General features: G+C 42.3%; 1 protein-coding gene across 1 annotated transcript; it reads right to left on the minus strand.

Moving 5' to 3' along the window:
* Positions 1-296: 296 nt before the first annotated feature.
* On the minus strand, positions 297-16,921 carry TNNC1 (troponin C1, slow skeletal and cardiac type). Its single transcript, XM_056563274.1, has 6 exons — positions 16,528-16,921; positions 10,857-10,887; positions 7,560-7,706; positions 7,325-7,439; positions 6,716-6,852; positions 297-463 (listed from the first exon to the last, which is right to left on the minus strand). Exons 1-6 carry the CDS (start codon positions 16,549-16,551, stop codon positions 432-434), a joined length of 486 nt encoding a protein of 161 aa, XP_056419249.1. The 5' UTR covers positions 16,552-16,921; the 3' UTR covers positions 297-431.
* Between the last annotated feature and the right edge of the window lie 2,123 nt (positions 16,922-19,044).

Genomic DNA, 19,044 nt, shown 5'->3' on the forward strand with positions numbered 1-19,044 from the left:
CTATGGGTGCAAAAACAAAAACAATAAGCAAACAATAAGCCATACTCACCTTCCCCTATGCCATTTTGACAGTACAAATTCTCTATTGCTCTCTATGTCTTTTTTTTTCCAATGCCATTATGTTTGGGAAGGAAATGCCCTCTCAGCCAATCATTGGCTGCAGCAGCGACTCGCATCAGCCAGTGATTGGCAGAGCAGACATGCCCTACCTAATCGAAATGTAGAAAGGTTAAAACAGAGAGCACTAGGGACTGGGCAACATTAAAATGGCAGGGGGGGGGGGGGGGGTTGAGGTGAATGTGTATGGCTCACTGTTAAAAGCCCAGATGCATTTAGAAAAAATCCATCTGCCCTGAAATCCCTATTAATATTTTAGTAATTATAGTAAATTCAGAACATAACTATAAGAATGGTGAATTGCTTTCTTCAGATTATTCCACTCCTTTCATAAATTCCAGAAATTCTGCAAAATATAACATGAAACATAATAAGAATAGGGGAAATGAATGGAGAAACAATTGTGATACAAAATAAAAGTGTTGATATATACAAATTAATTAGAAAGCTTTTTCAATAAAAAACTACTCCTCCCCCTCCCCCACCATCCCTTTGAATAGGCTTTAAATGACACATTTGCTCATACTATGAATATTTATAACATACAAACAGAATTAAAAGCATTTTATTAATACAGAATATTAAATATTTCTAGTAAGTACTGTGCGCTCACACTCTTTATTAAACATCCTTGTCATTTTTTCTATTCTAGTGCAGAACTTTTAAAAAGCTAATTTCTTACATATACAATGGGAACAAAACAGTTGCTTAGCAACCTACCATAGTTGTGTAATCGGGAATCATTCCCATATGATTTTGGAACTATGGTAATTACAATAACAAAAAAACAAAACTTCAAAGGTGAACTTTTTAACTTGATTTTAAATCGTATACAGTACAGTTCTGCATTTATTTAAATATGTAAAATGCTGTTTTATACAACATTTAGGAACATTAAAAAGTAGTCCGTAACAGAATGATGTTCAAAGCATATCCAGTTCAGCCTATTACTCAGTAGTGTTGATCCAGAGGAAGGAACGCGCTGCATTTCTGCCTCTCCCATAGAGATACATGGAGGGGGCGTGTCGGAGAGATCACTGATTGTGTTCGGACCCTCCGTAATCAGACACCTATCCCCTATCCTGTGGATAGGGGATAAATGTCTAGGGCTGCAGATCTCCTTTAACAACTTAAGGGTGGGTTCACACTACGTTCTCTCCCATACAGGAGCGCATACGGCAGGGGGAAGCTAAAACCTCGCGCTCCCGTATGCCTTCATATGCGCTCCCGTATGTCATTCATTTCAATGAGCCGACCGGAGTGAAACGTTCGGTCCGGTCGGCTCATTTTTGCGCCGTATGCGCTTTTACAACAGGACCTAAAACTGTGGTCAACCACGGTTTGAGGTCTGGTTGTAAAAGCGCATACGGCGCAAAAATGAGCCGACCGGACCGAACGTTTCACTCCGGCCGGCTCATTGAAATGAATGACATACGGGAGCGCATAGAAAGGTATACGGGAGCGCAAGGTTTTAGCTCCCCCCTGCCGTATGCGCTCCCGTATGGGAGAAAACGTAGTGTGAACCCAGCCTAACCCTGCGGCATTTCATAGGAACAAAGGCTATGTAAAACAAAGCATCTGTGTAACTGTCTCTGTGACTTCTCCCCACCCCTGGTTTCATGAGGTGAATATCTCATCCAGGCAAAGCTGGATGAGATATGGGAAATCCACAAAAGAATTACATTCCTAGCAAACTAAGCTTGCTCGGGACTTTTCGGGCCTGTATTTTTGGAACGATAGGAAGGATTGATAGTGGGGCCTTTTTTCATTCCACTTCCCAGGCCACACTTGGTTTTCAGATGAGCTCAGATCAGCACAGGTGCTCATTTCATCTGGCTACTAGGGGGGGATTTATCAAAACCTGTCCAGAGGAAAAGTTGTCCAGTTGCCCATAGCAACCAATCAGCTCGCTTCTTTCATTTCTAACAAGGCCTCTGCAAAATGAAAGAAGTGATCTGATTGGTCGCTATGGGTAACTGGGCAACTTTTCCTGTGGACAGGTTTTGATAAATCTCCCCCTTGCTAGGTGTTAAAACTAGCTGAAAGCTTACTAAGTCATTAATATCTGATGTCATTTTTTGTTAGAAAATTGGCAGAAAACAATGCCCAACAATGGTCCAATCTAGTGTTGTTTTTAACATGTCTGCTTTTTACAGCAAAGCATGCTCCCTGTTGATAATTGTAGCATATTGTCACGATTCGGCTTCCAGGTAGTGGATCCTCTGTGTCAGCGAGGGATTGGCGTGGACCGTGCTAGTGGACCGGTTCTAAGAGGCTACTGGTATTCACCAGAGCCCGCCGCAAAGCGGGATGGTCTTGCTGCGGCAGTAGCAACCAGGTCGTATCCACTAGCAACGGCTCAACCTCGCTGACTGCTGAGAAGGCGTGGGACAGAAGGACTAGGCAGAGGCAAGGTCAGACGTAGCAGAAGGTCGGGGGCAGGCGGCAAGGTTCGTTGTCAGGATGGATAGCAGAAGTTCAGGTAACACAGGCTTGGGACACACTAAACGCTTTCACTGGCACAAGGCAACAAGATCCGGCAAGGGAGTGCATGGGAGGAGGTCAGATAAAGGCAGGGAGCAGGTGGGAGCCAATTAAGCTAATTGGGCCAGGCACCAATCATTGGTGCACTGGCCCTTTAAGTCTCAGAGAGCTGGCGCGCGTGCGCCCTAGAGAGCGGAGCCGCGCGCGCCAGCACATGACAGCAGGGGACCGGGACGGGTAAGTGACCTGGGATGCGATTCGCGAGCGGGCGCGTCCCGCTGTGCGAATCGCATCCCCAACGGCCAAGACAGTGCAGCGCTCCCGGTCAGCGGGACTGACCGGGGCGCTGCAGGGAGAAAGACGCCGTGAGCGCTCCGGGGAGGAGCGGGGACCCGGAGCGCTAGGCGTAACAGTACCCCCCCCCTTAGGTCTCCCCTTCTCTTTGTCCGGTAACTGCCTCCCCTGGGATGAGGACACCGGGAAAGAATGGAGGGTTTCCTCAACGGCAGGCAGTACAGCAGGAGTGGGAATGGGGAGGGAGGGCAGAGGGCGAGGCCTGGCACGGGGCAGTGTGACACCAGGACGGGGGCCATGGGGAGGCACAGAGGCTTGCCTGACGGGACTGGGAGGGGGGGAGAGGCACTTCCTGTGGCAGGCAGAGTCCCAGTTCCTGATCTCCCCGGTGGTCCAATCAATGGTGGGGGAATGAAGCCGGAGCCAAGGCAGACCGAGGAGGACCTCAGAGGTACAGTTGGGGAGAATGAAGAACTCAATCCTCTCAAGGTGGGGTCCAATAGACATGAGGAGGGGCTCAGTGCGGTAACGCACGGTGCAGTCCAATCTGGCTCCGTTGACCGCGGAAATGTAGAGCGGCTTGACGAGACGGGTCACCGGGATGCTGAATTTATTAACAAACGACTCCAAAATAAAATTTCCAGAGGCACCGGAGTCCAAGCAGGCCACGGCTGAGAGGGAGGAGTTGGCTGAAGAAGAAATCCGCACGGGCACCGTGAGACGTGGAGGAGCAGACTTGGAACCAAGAGACGCCACACCCACGTGAGCTGGGTGCGTGCGTGCGTTTCCCAGGCGTGGAGGACGGATAGGGCAATCCACCAAGAAATGCTCGGTACTGGCACAGTAAAGACAGAGATTTTCTTCCCTACGGCGATTCCTCTCTTCCTGGGTCAGGCGAGACTTATCCACTTGCATGGCCTCCTCGGCGGGAGGCCCAGGCGTAGATTGCAACGGATACTGTGGGAGAGGTGCCCAGAGATCTAAGTCTTTTTCCTGGCGGAGCTCTTGGTGTCGCTCAGAAAAACGCATGTCAATGCGGGTAGCTAGATGGATGAGTTCTTGCAGATTGGCAGGAATCTCTCGTGCGGCCAGCACATCCTTGATGCGACTGGATAGGCCTTTTTTAAAGGTCGCGCAGAGAGCCTCGTTATTCCATGATAACTCGGAGGCAAGAGTACGAAATTGGATGGCGTACTCGCCCACTGAAGAATTACCCTGGACCAGGTTCAACAGGGCAGTCTCGGCAGAAGAAGCTCGGGCTGGCTCCTCGAAGACACTCCGGAGTTCAGCGAAGAAGGCCTGGACTGTGGCTGTGGCAGGATCATTGCGGTCCCAGAGCGGTGTGGCCCAAGACAAGGCCTTTCCTGAAAGAAGGCTCACTACGAACGCCACCTTAGACCGTTCTGAAGGAAACAAGTCCGACAACATCTCCATATGCAGGGAACACTGAGACAAAAATCCACGGCAGAGTTTAGAGTCCCCATCAAATTTGTCCGGCAGGGACAAGCGGAGGTTAGGAGCGGCCACTCGCTGCGGAGGAGGTGCAGGAGCTGGCGGAGGAGATGGTTGCTGCTGTAGCAGTGGCAGAAGTTGCTGTAACATGGCGGTCAACTGCGACAGCTGCTGTCCTTGTTGGGCAATCTGCTGCGATTGCTGAGCGACCACCGTGGGAAGATCAGCGAGACTTGGCAGCGGCACCTCAGCGGGATCCATGGCCGGATCTACTGTCACGATTCGGCTTCCAGGTAGTGGATCCTCTGTGTCAGCGAGGGATTGGCGTGGACCGTGCTAGTGGACCGGTTCTAAGAGGCTACTGGTATTCACCAGAGCCCGCCGCAAAGCGGGATGGTCTTGCTGCGGCAGTAGCAACCAGGTCGTATCCACTAGCAACGGCTCAACCTCGCTGACTGCTGAGAAGGCGTGGGACAGAAGGACTAGGCAGAGGCAAGGTCAGACGTAGCAGAAGGTCGGGGGCAGGCGGCAAGGTTCGTTGTCAGGATGGATAGCAGAAGTTCAGGTAACACAGGCTTGGGACACACTAAACGCTTTCACTGGCACAAGGCAACAAGATCCGGCAAGGGAGTGCATGGGAGGAGGTCAGATAAAGGCAGGGAGCAGGTGGGAGCCAATTAAGCTAATTGGGCCAGGCACCAATCATTGGTGCACTGGCCCTTTAAGTCTCAGAGAGCTGGCGCGCGTGCGCCCTAGAGAGCGGAGCCGCGCGCGCCAGCACATGACAGCAGGGGACCGGGACGGGTAAGTGACCTGGGATGCGATTCGCGAGCGGGCGCGTCCCGCTGTGCGAATCGCATCCCCAACGGCCAAGACAGTGCAGCGCTCCCGGTCAGCGGGACTGACCGGGGCGCTGCAGGGAGAAAGACGCCGTGAGCGCTCCGGGGAGGAGCGGGGACCCGGAGCGCTAGGCGTAACACATATGGTACATTGGAGTGACATACAGTTGTCATTGACTGAGAAATCCTAGCATTATGTCTACTGCTGATTTTCTTTCCTCAAACTAATAATAATTTTAATAATGAGTATATACAAGTAACAACAAAAAAAAAATCCTAGGTCTACAAAAGCCATAAGTTAAAATTTACCTTTGTGTCAAATCCGCATATGTTGCTAAAACAGTTTTCCTGTGAACACCAAGCAAACACTAAACAAAGGATAGATTGTAGGGATGGCACAAGAGGTACCGTATTTTAAGCCCCATAGGATGCACCGGCGTATAAGACGCACCCAATTTATAGGTGCAAAATCCCAAAAAAATTAAGATTTTGAACCCAATAGTGGTCTTCAACCTGCGGACCTCCAGATGTTGCAACACTACAACTCCCAGCATGCCCGGACAGCCAACGGCATGCTGGGAGTTGTAGTTTTGCAACATCTGGAGGTCCGCAGATTGAAGACCACTGCATAGGAGGTAATATTCACGTGTCCCTGCCGCTCCGGACCCGTCACCGCTGCCCTGGATGTCGCTCCATCGCTGTCGCCGTGTTCCTGTCGCTCCGGAACGTCTCTGCTGCCGGCCGGGTATCCTCGCTCTCCGTCGCTGCCATCACGTCGTTACGCACGCTGACGCACGTACGCGACGACGTGATGACGAGGAAGGAGAGCGCCGGCCATACAGGGGGTCCCTGAATGGAAAAGACACCGTGGAGGCAGGTAAGGTCCCTCCTGGTGTCCTGTAAGCACTAACCCGGCTATTCAGTCGGGCTGTTCGGGACCGCCGCGGTGAAATCGCGGCGGTCCCGAACAGCCCGACTGAACAGCCGGGTTAGTGTCCCTTTCCCTTCAGATGCGGCGGTCAGCTTTGATCGGCGCATCTGAAGGGTTAATACAGGGCATCAATGCGATCGGTGATGTCCTGTATTAGCCGCTTTTCCCGGCCGTTGATGGCCGCAGGGACCGCCACGATAGGGGTCTATTCGCCATAAGTTCTATACGTTAAGTTCCCCTCAAGCTTTTTGGAGTTCTTCATTAGCAAAAGAGCCAGACTCTACTGTTACCTGTGCAGCACTATTATTTTTCTGACACTAGGGCAATACTATAGAAATATAGACAGCATGCCATTGTATTTTGGGGACCAACAGCATGACACAGTAGAATGGGTGTTTGTGGAGATGTACTGTACAATCAGATAAAGATGTCTGCACAGCAGATATGAGTTGTGGCTGTGGGAAATCTTCAGGTCACGGTTGATATGAGATGTGTAAACACTGCTCACCCGTAAAACCCCCACTAAAATATCAGTCATTTGTTAAACCTAAGTAGCAGCCCCAAAAAGCTGAATTATAATCCTGAACTAGATACCCACCATCATAATCAATTCGGTCATCATTATTTTTATCTCCATCTCTCATAAGTTCCTCAATGTCATCTTCTGTGATGGTTTCACCTGTTGCTTCTAACATGAGCTTTAACTCGTCAAGGTCAATGTATCCATCAGCGTTTCTGTGAAGGAAGTTTGCATAAGTTCTTGATTCAATACAGAAAAAAGTAATAGTAGTAATAATAATAATCATAATATTAATGATAATGTAAAATAATTTTCCCAGTGTAGATAATTTAACATTTTGTCTAATTCTAAATATTTTTTCGATTTATATAAATATGTTACTCATGATAAATTATTCTCTGTTTTATCTGTTCCTACTGGCACTATTACAATCGACTGCTATCTACAACTGCTATACAATTCAGTGGGGCCTTTTCATTCTCAGAGCTGTTTCTATTTAAGAAATGTTGCCTTACATTGATTTACAATATAAAACATAGCCAAATAACAAATTATAGAAATATTTGACAGACTAGACTATTATCTGAAGTAAACTTTGCAATATGGAGCTATGCATTTTTGGCTGAATATAATAAGATAGTATTTTAATCAATATAATGTTTAATACTATTTTCTTTCATCACTTACTTGTCAAACATGCGGAAAAGGTCTGCTAATTCCTCTTCTGATTTTCCTTTGCTGTCGTCTTTCATACATCGGACCATCATAACTAAGAACTCATCAAAATCTACAGTACCGCTTCCTGTTTTGGATAATTGTAAGTTAATACAAATTCACTGTAACTTCGCATACATCAAAATCAAAGATGTATTAAAATAGTTTATATTTAAAAAAATATAATCCACAATAGTGTAAAACTGACCATCCTCATCCACCTCATCTATCATCTCTTGCAGCTCCTCAGGGGTTGGACTCTGACCAAGCATTCTCATAACTTTTCCCAGTTCTTTTGTGCTGATACATCCATCCTCTGCATCTTGTACAAAAATGTCAAAAGCGGCTCTGAATTCTGCAGGAAAGAATATTGAAGCAGATTTTTAATAATGGCTTAAAGAAAGCTAATATAAAACTAGAGTTCTTTCCTGAAAATGTGCCAAATATATATAACTATAACAAACTATCCAAATATATAACTAAGAAACATGCTATTATTATTGTGCATCTTTGGCACTCTAAGCTATTCTAAACTCTATGGGAGACATTTATCAAGGTATTTAGAGCCTTTTTTGCTTACTCCAGGTGCACCAAAAGTTGCACATGTGCCTAAGCATTTTTTGTGCCACTTTTGTGGGTTAGCAAAAAGTTACAAACAGCCTTATCTAAGCACATTTCAGTTTTCACTTTGAAGTGATGACGAATTTATGATGTACAATAGTTTTACGTAGGCAAAAAAAAAAAAAAAAAGATGCAAACACCTTAAAAAAAGTCGAAAGTCTGCTCCAGGTCTGAAACTCCCATACATGAGCAAATTTAAAAAGTCGCAAAAAAAAAGTCTCACAAAAGTCTTAGCTGCCACTTTGCTTTGCTCATATTCCTCCAAATTTATCAACCCCCTTTGATAGTATGATAAATATGAAGCACATAAGCAAAACTAAAGCAAAAAAAAAAAAAAAAAAAAAGCCTTTTTATCTGACAAAAAAAGTAGTGCAAGACATTAATAACTGTGGTGCATTTTCAACCCAACAAAGTCCATTTTCTAAATACTTTTAAAAAGCATGGAGTAGGATTCAAAAAGTGGTTTATGCCATTTGTTCTTTTTTATGAATTAGAAGCAGGCACCAGCCTTACATAATCTGACCTATTTTGTTACAATAATTTGCTGTCTTTATTGTCAATCATTTAACCATATGCATACTGTTACGTAACGTAACTAATACAATAAATAATATGTATTACATGTTTGCAAACATACAAAAAATTATATGGTACAAAATTAAATTCACATTTCCCACCACCTACTTAACTACAGTGACCCCCCGACCTACGATGGCCTCGACATTCGATAATTTCAACATACGATGGCCTCTCAGAGGCCATCGCATGTTGAAGGCAGCATCAGCATACGATGCTTTTGTATCTTGGGGCCATCGCATAAACAGCTATCCGGCAGCGCATACTGCTTCAGCTGCCACCGGATAGCCGTTAACGGTGCTCTGTGTGGTCCACTGATGATCGCTTACCTGTCCTCGGGGCTCCGGCGCGTTCTCTTCGGGATCCCCTGCTTTGACGTGATGGCGGCGACGGAGAGTGAGGATGCCGGGGAAGCAGAGGCCTTGCCGGAGCGTTGGGGACACCACGGGGACGTGGCAATAGCGATGGAAGGCGACATCCAGGGCAGCGGTGATGAGCGGTGACGGTCCGGAGCGGCGGGGACACGTGAGTACAACTTCCTCTACCAGTGGTCTTCAACCTGTGGACATCCAGATGTTGCAAAACTGCAACTCCCAGCATGCTGTCCGGGCATGCTGGGTGTTGTAGTTTTGCAACGTCTGGAGGTCTGCAGGTTGTAGACCACTGTCCTATACTTTACATTGCACGGATCCCTCAACATACGATGGTTTCAACAAATGATGGTCCATTTGGAAAAGATTACCATTGTATGTTGAGGGACCACTGTACTGTATTTCTCTTTAATCATACATTTCAATAAGAAAGCAGGTTTGGCACCCTAGGAGACCAGAAAAAGAACATTTTCTCGAAGGAGTGACACGGAGCTCTGTGAATGTAAGTATATTTATTTTTTACTTGAATTAAAGGAGTACTCTGCAGATAAAAATGTTTTCAAATCAACTAGTTATACAGATTTGTAAATTACTTATTTTTAAAAATCGTATTCCTTTCAGTACTTATCAGCTACTGTATGCTCCAGAGAAAAGTTGTGTAGTTCTTTCCAGTCTGACCACGATGCTCTCTGTTGACACCTCTGTCTGTGTCAGGAACTGTCCAGACCAGGAGCCAATAGCAAACCTTTCCTACTGTGGACAGTTCCTGACATAGACAGAGGTGGCAGCAGAGGGCACTGTGGTCACACTGGAAAGAGCTACACAACTTTTTCTGTAGTACACAGCAGCTGAGAAGTACAGGAGGCTTAAGATTTTTAAATAGAAGATATTTACAAATCTGTTAAACTTTCTGGCACCAGATGATTTAAAGCAATTTTCCTCCAGAGTCCCCATCTAAGAGGATCTTAATGGGTACTCTGCCCCTAGACATGTCTCATCGCGCGGGGGGAGGGGTACTCTTGGCTGAATGATGGGCTGCCACCGCCACCACACCCCTCCATTCATGTCTACGGGAGGGGGCGTGATGGCTGTGTACTAGCCGTCACTCCCCCTCCCATAGACATGAATGGAGGGGGTGTAGTGCAATGTCCCGTACACGGAAGCCCCTGGGCGCTGGATAGCGGGGGGTCCTAGTGGCTGGACCCCCTCAATCAGACATGTCTAGGGGCAGGGTACCCCTTTAGGAACTAAACTTGAATATTGAGAGGAGAGACTTAGACCACAGTTTATCACTCTATGAGCCCCTTGGCTCAAATTTTGTTCTTCTTAGTTCTGATTTATTTATTTTGATTGTGTTTTGCATAACTTTTGTATGGTCAGAGTCGACCCCACCATCCTTCTCAACATTGCCTTTCATATTTCATAAATGGGGACATATCATTGTTTGTAGATGAGAGAGGAAGTTCAGTAAATTTTGGACAACAAACCACCATAGACTTTTAGAGTACGTTCCCACACGGCGTATTTTGCTGCGTATTTGCTGCGTATTTGGTGCTGCGTATTTTCCTACCCATTGACTTCAACAGAGAAAATGAAATACGCAGCAGCAAATACGCAGCAAATACGCAGCAAATACGCCGTTTGGGAATGTACCCTTATAGAGGACGTGTTTTCCCATAGCAGCCAATCACAGCTGTGAATCACTTGCCACAAAGTAAGTCCACATGTCACTGTCAAACTGCTGTTTGAACAATGTTTAACATAAAAAATGCAATTTGACAGTGACAAGAGAACTCACCCTTCTAGAGGTCAATGGGAGGAAATATATCATTGTATGTCCACAGTATTTTCTGCGTATATTTGTAGCAATTTGCACAAAAATTGTGAGTTTGTACTAGTCGCATATAACACAATTTTCTAGTGTTCCAAGTATTTACCATTCTTTTGTTCTTCTGTTAGCTGCTCGACCTACAACAGAAAATGCAAATAATGTTACTGTACATAAATTTATATACATAAAAAATGATTACACTTTGTAAATGCTCCTCTAACACACCTTGAGGTGACTCTTAGCATTATTTATTTATTTATTTATTTAATACACTGTAAAACACCATGCCTACAGCATACCTATTCACATCTAAATATCCTGATGTCTTTCCTTATTCTCCTACTTCCTACTTTGACAGTAATGGTCCTCCGAGGGCTTTAAAATCTTAAAGACATAAATAGCTGAAGTGTAGAGGGAAATAACCATGGTGTCTTTAGGTTTCCTCATTAGGAGACAATTGATGTAACAAAAGCATTAGAGAGTGAAATCTGAGCCCCATGTGTCATCATACTTGAGATAAGAAATATCAGCTGGGGGCCACAGATTTTTATTGTCCTACCCTTCTAGGCAGATTCCTGGATACACAGACACTATCTAAGTTAAGTAGCCATATGCCTGTTACTAGTTTAAAGAAACCTAATCCTCATGTGTCCTATTTCTGGCTTGGACATTCAAGGCTAGGCGAGAGAAAGATAAAACATTTGATTATTACAAGTAGCTCAGCCACAATGGTATTTAACCTTAGGTCCTTTATCTGCTCCACATACTAAAATGGGAACCAAATTTAGCTCAACATTTGCCTTACCTTATGTAGACATGGAGGTACAGGTACTTAAGACACAGATTTCATTCCCTAATGTTTCAGTGCTTGTTTAAAGCTCAACCTTTACAATAGCATTTTAATATTATTTCTATTTGGTGACAAATCCTACAAAGGGCAGATCACCGTATACAATGCATTATATAAAGCAAAGTGTAATTGCTAAAAATGTATTTCTAGAATGACAAGTGTATACAATTTATACAGTACATATGCTAGCATGTCATATATTTATAACGTCTACATATCATCCCAACTTTATGCTTTATGTTATGTTTTAATCTAGTCCTACATGCTAAGGAATAACAAGAGGATCCTATAATATTGTACTGTAGTTGTTTCCTATATTGTATGCTATTCCTGCTAAGGAATAACAAGAGGATCCTATAATATTGTACTGTAGTTGTTTAGTATATTGTATCCTATTCCTGCTATGGAATAACAAGAGGATCCTATAATATTGTACTGTAGTTGTTTCCTATATTGTATGCTATTCCTGCTAAGGAATAAGACGAGGATCCTATAATATTGTACTGTAGTTGTTTAGTATATTGTATGCTATTCCTGCTATGGAATAACAAGAGGATCCTATAATATTGTACTGTAGTTGTTTAGTATATTGTATGCTATTCCTGCTATGGAATAACAAGAGGATCCTATAATATTGTACTGTAGTTGTTTAGTATATTGTATGCTATTCCTGCTATGGAATAACAAGAGGATCCTATAATATTGTACTGTAGTTGTTTAGTATATTGTATGCTATTCCTGCTATGGAATAACAAGAGGAACCTATAATATTGTACTGTAGTTGTTTAGTATATTGTATCCTATTCCTGCTATGGAATAACAAGAGGATCCTATAATATTGTACTGTAGTTGTTTAGTATATTGTATGCTATTCCTGCTATGGAATAACAAGAGGATCCTATAATATTGTACTGTAGTTGTTTAGTATATTGTATGCTATTCCTGCTATGGAATAACAAGAGGAACCTATAATATTGTACTGTAGTTGTTTAGTATATTGTATCCTATTCCTGCTAAGGAATAAGACGAGGATTCTATAATATTGTACTGTAGTTGTTTAGTATATTGTATGCTATTCCTGCTATGGAATAACAAGAGGATCCTATAATATAGTACTGTATTAAAAGCGGACAAGCTTTATACCACTGTAAATTCACACTTTTGGTTCATGTATGTACAGAATGTTTATGGTGGTAGGAAAAATTCTGTACTAAGGAGGTGTGGGCACTTTAGGTACCACCATATTGGTCTTACACATGGCATGACATTATGGTAATATCCTCCCTTAGAAGCAATGCTTCTGAAGAAGATAAATCAGTAATATGGGTTACAATAGAGCACTGCAAATATTGTTTTGACTTAATCTGACAGAAAAAAAATATGCATACAGAGTTACAGTATAACCTTATAAGTACAACCTCAGACTGTTTTATTGTATCTTTTTGTACTATTCAAAGGTTGTAAGAAAGGTATAGTAAATAAATCTGTGTGCATGAGGCCTTTACTATGTTTATAGAGAATTCCAGATGGAATCAAAAATAAATATCTTTATAAAAAGGTTTTGCACCAATCCCTTTGGTATAGACAGTTCTGTCTTAGAATTATTCAAGCATTGTACTCTATTTAGAAGTCACAACCAGTTCTGTAACAATGCATATGCTTGACACTTCAGATGAAACAGCTGTGTATGGATGATAGCCTATTGTTCCATTGTTCAAGCTTAGGTTACTATATATAGTAAAGATATTTGTATTCTAGCTGCCTTTCAGCTTGAATACATTTATCTCTCTGAACTGAAACATCCCTTACCAAATTATGCCTAGATTATTCTTGTATTTTTCTAAATAAAGGGATTTTTTATTTTTCTAAATAAAGGGATTTTTTTTAAATAAACTCATTGTTTTGTTAAAGTAGTTAATAATAATATTAATTAAGGTTTAATTTTAGTAAAAATCTGTTAACTTTAACTTATCAAAAACTTTATTGAGAAACATACAATAAAAACTGTTAAAGGGGTATTCTGGTGCTAAGACATCTTATCCCCTATCCCCTATCTTACCCCCGTGATCTTGCACGCAGCACCCTGTTCTAATCAGTCCCTGGAACATGTTCGCTCCGGGTCTGATTACTGGCAATCATGGGGGCCGGAACTTTGTGATGTCACGGCCCCGCCTCCGTGTGACGTCACCCTCCTCCCCTCAATGCAAGCCTATAGGAGGGGGCTTGACACGCCCCCTCCCATAGGCTTGCATTGAGGGGGCGGATCAAGATGTTCCACGGGGGCAGGTCCATGATGCCACATTGTTCCGGCCCCCGTGATTGCCAGTAATCAAACCCGGAGCGAACATGCTCCGGGGACTGATTAGAATGGGGTGCTGCATGCAAGATCACTGGGGTCCCCTGATGTGGGACCCCCGCGATCAGGCATCTTATCCCCTATGCTTTGCATAGGGCATAAGATGTCTTAGCACCGGAGTACCCCTAAAAAAAGGAGCAGCAGCAGCTGTTGCTGCTCTGTTTGTTTTTAATGCATGTTTCTCCATAAAGTTTTTTTTTTGCTTATACAATTTTTGTGTCTAGTGTGATTTGATTGGTTGGTATTGCTATGTGTATTGTACACTGGACTACATGATATTTAGATTATGATATAGCCCTTTCTTTGAATTATATGTTAACTTTAACTGCTGAAAATACATGTATCCAATGGATTTTTTTTTTTACATTCTAGCCATAAACTTATACGGTATACTGTATCATACTGAATAAATACTGTAGCATAATTTCTGGAATAGGCAAGAAATAGACATTTTAAGCAAAGGCATCTATAGGGATTAAATTAATTGAGAGTGACACTATACAACATTCACAAGCAGAGTTTGTATGAGTATGTACCGTATGTTGTGTGTGGCATCCAGCTGAATAGGACAGTTGCCAAGATCATTGTGAAGAAAGACCTGTCAGCTGCTTGCCAGCAGTCAGCACAAGTGGAAATGTTACTGGCAGAGACTGTGAAAGCTTATTCACAGACATCCCTTTACAATATTCCTCCCAAAAGTCCATTTCAGCTGGATGCCAGCTACAGTATATACTACTCAATGGGGGGACATTTATCACAGTCAGTGTAGGTGGACTGATTGTATACACAGGTTTTGATGGTGAAAATGGAGCATACAAATATGGGATTGGTACACATTTTAGTGAAATTTCACTTCAGAACACCATGATTCCTCCAACTTTTGTGCAACTTTTTGTAACTGCTGTCTACAGACAGTTTGTAAACCAGGTCTGGGCTGGTGTATGTTTGTGGTGTAATTGAGGGCTGTGCGACAAATCTGTTATTTTCTCAAAGTAGCATGTCATAAATCTCTGACTACTGCAAAGTGAAAAAAGAAAAGTGTGTACTGAAGTCATTTTTGTCAAAATCACTTGATCAAAAAGTTGTACACTTTTTGCGCAAATGCAACAGGTCCGCAACAAATTTACACCAAAAAAGCATGATAAATGTCCCCCAATGTGGGTTCTTACACTAGCCACAAGTCTGGATGTCCTTGTTTAAATTGTCTCTAATGACATTAAATGGGTACTCCGGTGGAAATTATTATTTTTTTTTTAAATCAGAAAGTTAAACAGATGTGTCAATTACTTCTATTAAAAAATCTTTATCCTTCCAGTACTTTTTAGCAGCTGTTTGCTACAGAGGAAATTCTTTTCTTTTTGAATTTCTTTTTTTTGTCTTGTCCACAGTGCTCTCTGCTGACACCTGATGCCCATATCAGGAACTGTCCAGAGCAGGAGAAAATCCTCATAGCAAACCTATGCTACTCTGGACAGTTCCTGACACGGACAGAGGTGTCAGCAGAGAGCACTGTGGAAAAGACAAAAAAAGAATTTCCTCTGTAGCATACAGCTGCTAATAAGTACTGGAAGGATAAAGATTTTTTTTTTTTTTTACAGAAGTAATTTATAAATCTGTTTAACTTTCTGGCACCAGTTCATAAAAAAAAAAAAAAAATAAATAAAAGGTTTTCCACCTGCGTACCCCTTTAACACTTCATAGCTTCTCCTATCTCCTACACATTAACTTCTAATTCTATATGCAGCTCTTCACACTCGTGTTCTATGTAAGTCACATTCAAAGACAGATTTGAAGGTCAATACCCTGCTTGAATGCCTGACATGCTTTTAGCCGTGTGTTTATGTATGAGCTTTTCAGTCACCGCCACTCTGGACCTCTGCGTACAGTGATACCGAGCTCATTTGTCATATGTCTTCACACAGAATTAAAGGATAAAGGAGTTTAAATAATTTGCGTTTCAGACTGTCATTTATATACTCTATGGCATATATATTACATGTAGCTTTTCTTTTTCAATCTTATTCTTTTCACCATTATAAATAGTCTACATATACATGAGGGCAAGTTTATTGTAAGAGTACTTAAAACAAATAATGTATTACTTTAATTTGTACAATATTGTTTAAAGGGATAGTTTGTCTGTTGTAATACTTGGAATATTATGCCATCTAAATCAATGCTTGTGAAAACATTTTGTACACCTTTTACATTAATATTATTCATAGGCTTTTATGTATGCCTGCTATCTTGTTGAGGTGAAAAGAGCCTTTTGCTGATTGGGACCACTTTGTTTAAGGGTTGAGGCAACTGCAGTCCTGTGTAAAACTGCAAATTGTGCCATCATGCTAAATTGACATACTACAATCACTGAAAAATGTTGCGTTGTTAAATCAGTATATTTGTTAACACAAAATATATCTAGTAAACAACATACAAGAAAAAGGTAAGGAAGTACCTGGTAGGCCAATTTGAACTTAAACAATGTATTAATATTTGTTAGTGGCAGAAAGTCATGCTTTTATTAAATTGTTTATTCTAAACGCAGAAAAGAGGGGGAATATTCTAACATACCGCTGCCTTGTAAATATCATCCATGATGAGTGACGTTTGGTAGAGCCCAGCAGAGGCAAGACTAAGCACTCTGAATGACGATTGAGGACTGAGCTTATATACAGGTCACACACAGACTCTTAAAGGGATCTCACTGGTTACTCCCACCAGAACATAGCATCAGACACATATCATTTAACAGTTTCCGTCCCATCCCCTAGGGAATATACAACTTGTATGCACTACATACTTACTAGTACATTTATTTATATACGTGTGAGAAACTAGCATAGTTAAGATTTTTATTCCTTTTTCAGAGCTGTGTTGTCAACCAAATATAATCTAAAGTAAGTAATATTCACATTTGTCTTTGTTACTAAATTAATTGAATGCATTTTACTCTCATTCATTGTCATGTTTTGTTTTTTTTTTTAAAGGAGAGGCTGAAATGCCTGCACAAATGTAGTTTGATACAATATTTGTTACACTTTGTTATACATTTTTGTGCCACAGTGATAAATTGGTTATAAAGTTTACAAATGATATAAAAGAAAGACTTCTACTTTTCTCTTTTGAACTCTGCTGAAGAAAACCCAAAACCCATGTGTGGTGTCCCGGTACAGGACTTGGTCCTGTCCCTTTGTCTAAAGTCCACTTAGACAGAGTCCCTCCATGACAATAGGGCTCTCCTGTAGGGCTAACCCCTAGTCGCCTCATACTAATGGCATTTAATGTATTTATATGTATATATAATATGTTACATAGGAATACCTCTGTATAGGACCTTAGAGGTCACGTGTTTTTAATCCCTTAACGACGCAGGACGTATATTTACGTCCTGCGCCGGCTCCCGCGATATGAAGCGGGATCGCGCCGCGATCCCGCATCATATCGCGTGGGTCCCGGCGCTAATCAACGGCCGGGACCCGCGGCTAATACCACACATCGCCGATCGCGGCGATGTGCGGTATTAACCCTTTAGAAGCGGCGGTCAAAGCTGACCGCCGCTTCTAAAGTGAAACTGAAAGTATCCCGGCTGCTCAGTCGGGCTGTTCGGGACCGCCGCGGTGAAATCGCGGCGTCCCCAACAGCTGATCGGACACCGGGAGGGCCCTTACCTGCCTCCTCGGTGTCCGATCGACGAATGACTGCTCCGTGCCTGAGATCCAGGCAGGAGCAGTCAAGCGCCGATAATGCTGATCACAGGCGTGTTAATACACGCCTGTGATCAGGATGAGAGATCAGTGTGTGCAGTGTTATAGGTCCCTATGGGACCTACAACACTGCAAAAAAAAAGGAAAAAAAAAGTGTTAATAAAGGTCATTTAACCCCTTCCCTAATAAAAGTTTGAATCACCCCCCTTTTCCCATAAAAAAATAAAACAGTGTAAAAAAAAAATAAAAATAAACATATGTGGTATCGCCGTGTGCGTAAATGTCCGAACTATAAAATATATCATTAATTAAGCCGTACGGTCAATGGCGTACGCGCAAAAAAATTCCAAAGTCCAAAAAAGCGTATTTTGGTAACTTTTTATAACATTAAAAAATGAATAAAAAGTGATCAAAAAGTCAGATCAAAACAAAAATCATACCAATAAAAACTTCAGATCACGGCGCAAAAAATGAGTCCTCATACCGCCCTGTACACGGAAAAATAAAAAAGTTATAGGGGTCAGAAGATGACATTTTTAAACGTATAAATTTTCCTGCATGTAGTTATGATTTTTTCCAGAAGTGCGACAAAATCAAACCTATATAAGTAGGGTATCATTTTAACCGTATGGACCTACAGAATAATGATAAGGTGTAATTTTTACCGAAATATGCACTGCGTAGAAACGGAAGCCCCCAAAAGTTACAAAATGGCGTTTTTTTTTCCATTTTGTCGCACAATGATTTTTTTTTCCGTTTCGCCGTGCATTTTTGGGTAAAATGACTAATGTCACTGCAAAGTAGAATTGGTGATGCAAAAAATAAGCCATAATATGGATTTTTAGGTGGAAAATTGAAAGGGTTATGATTTTTAAAAGGTAAGGAGGAAAAAACGAAAGTGCAAAAACGGAAAAACCCTGAGTCCTTAAGGGGTTAAATAAATTGTACTATGGTTTAAGGACCTTTGGGTCATGTGATACCCAGACTTGACTTTGAGGTTCTGCTGACCAATGAGTTCTGCTGACCAATGAGTTATGTGCCGCCTTCTTAATATATAAGGGGCTGCTGCCACTAAATTCTGCTCTCTTAATTCCGGATTATCAGAGAAGCATATCTCAACACAAATCATCAATTCAAACTAGGCCCAAAGCCTAAGAATTCGCAGCCACTAAACGTGAGTTACTCAAAGCTCAAATCAATGAATTCTGTGTGACTACTAGAAGCTCAAATCTTCTAAAAATAGTAGCACAGTGACTAGCAAACAAAGCTCATTGATCCCGGAGTCCCAGCAAACCTGTGAGGAACCTGTACCACGGTTCTCTCTCTCAAAGACTGCTCTGTTACATGCAGTTGCATAAAATATACAGTAAAGTTACTTTAAGTT

This window comes from Hyla sarda, chromosome 3, assembly GCF_029499605.1.
Source record: "Hyla sarda isolate aHylSar1 chromosome 3, aHylSar1.hap1, whole genome shotgun sequence".
Taxonomy (NCBI): Eukaryota; Metazoa; Chordata; class Amphibia; order Anura; family Hylidae; genus Hyla; species Hyla sarda.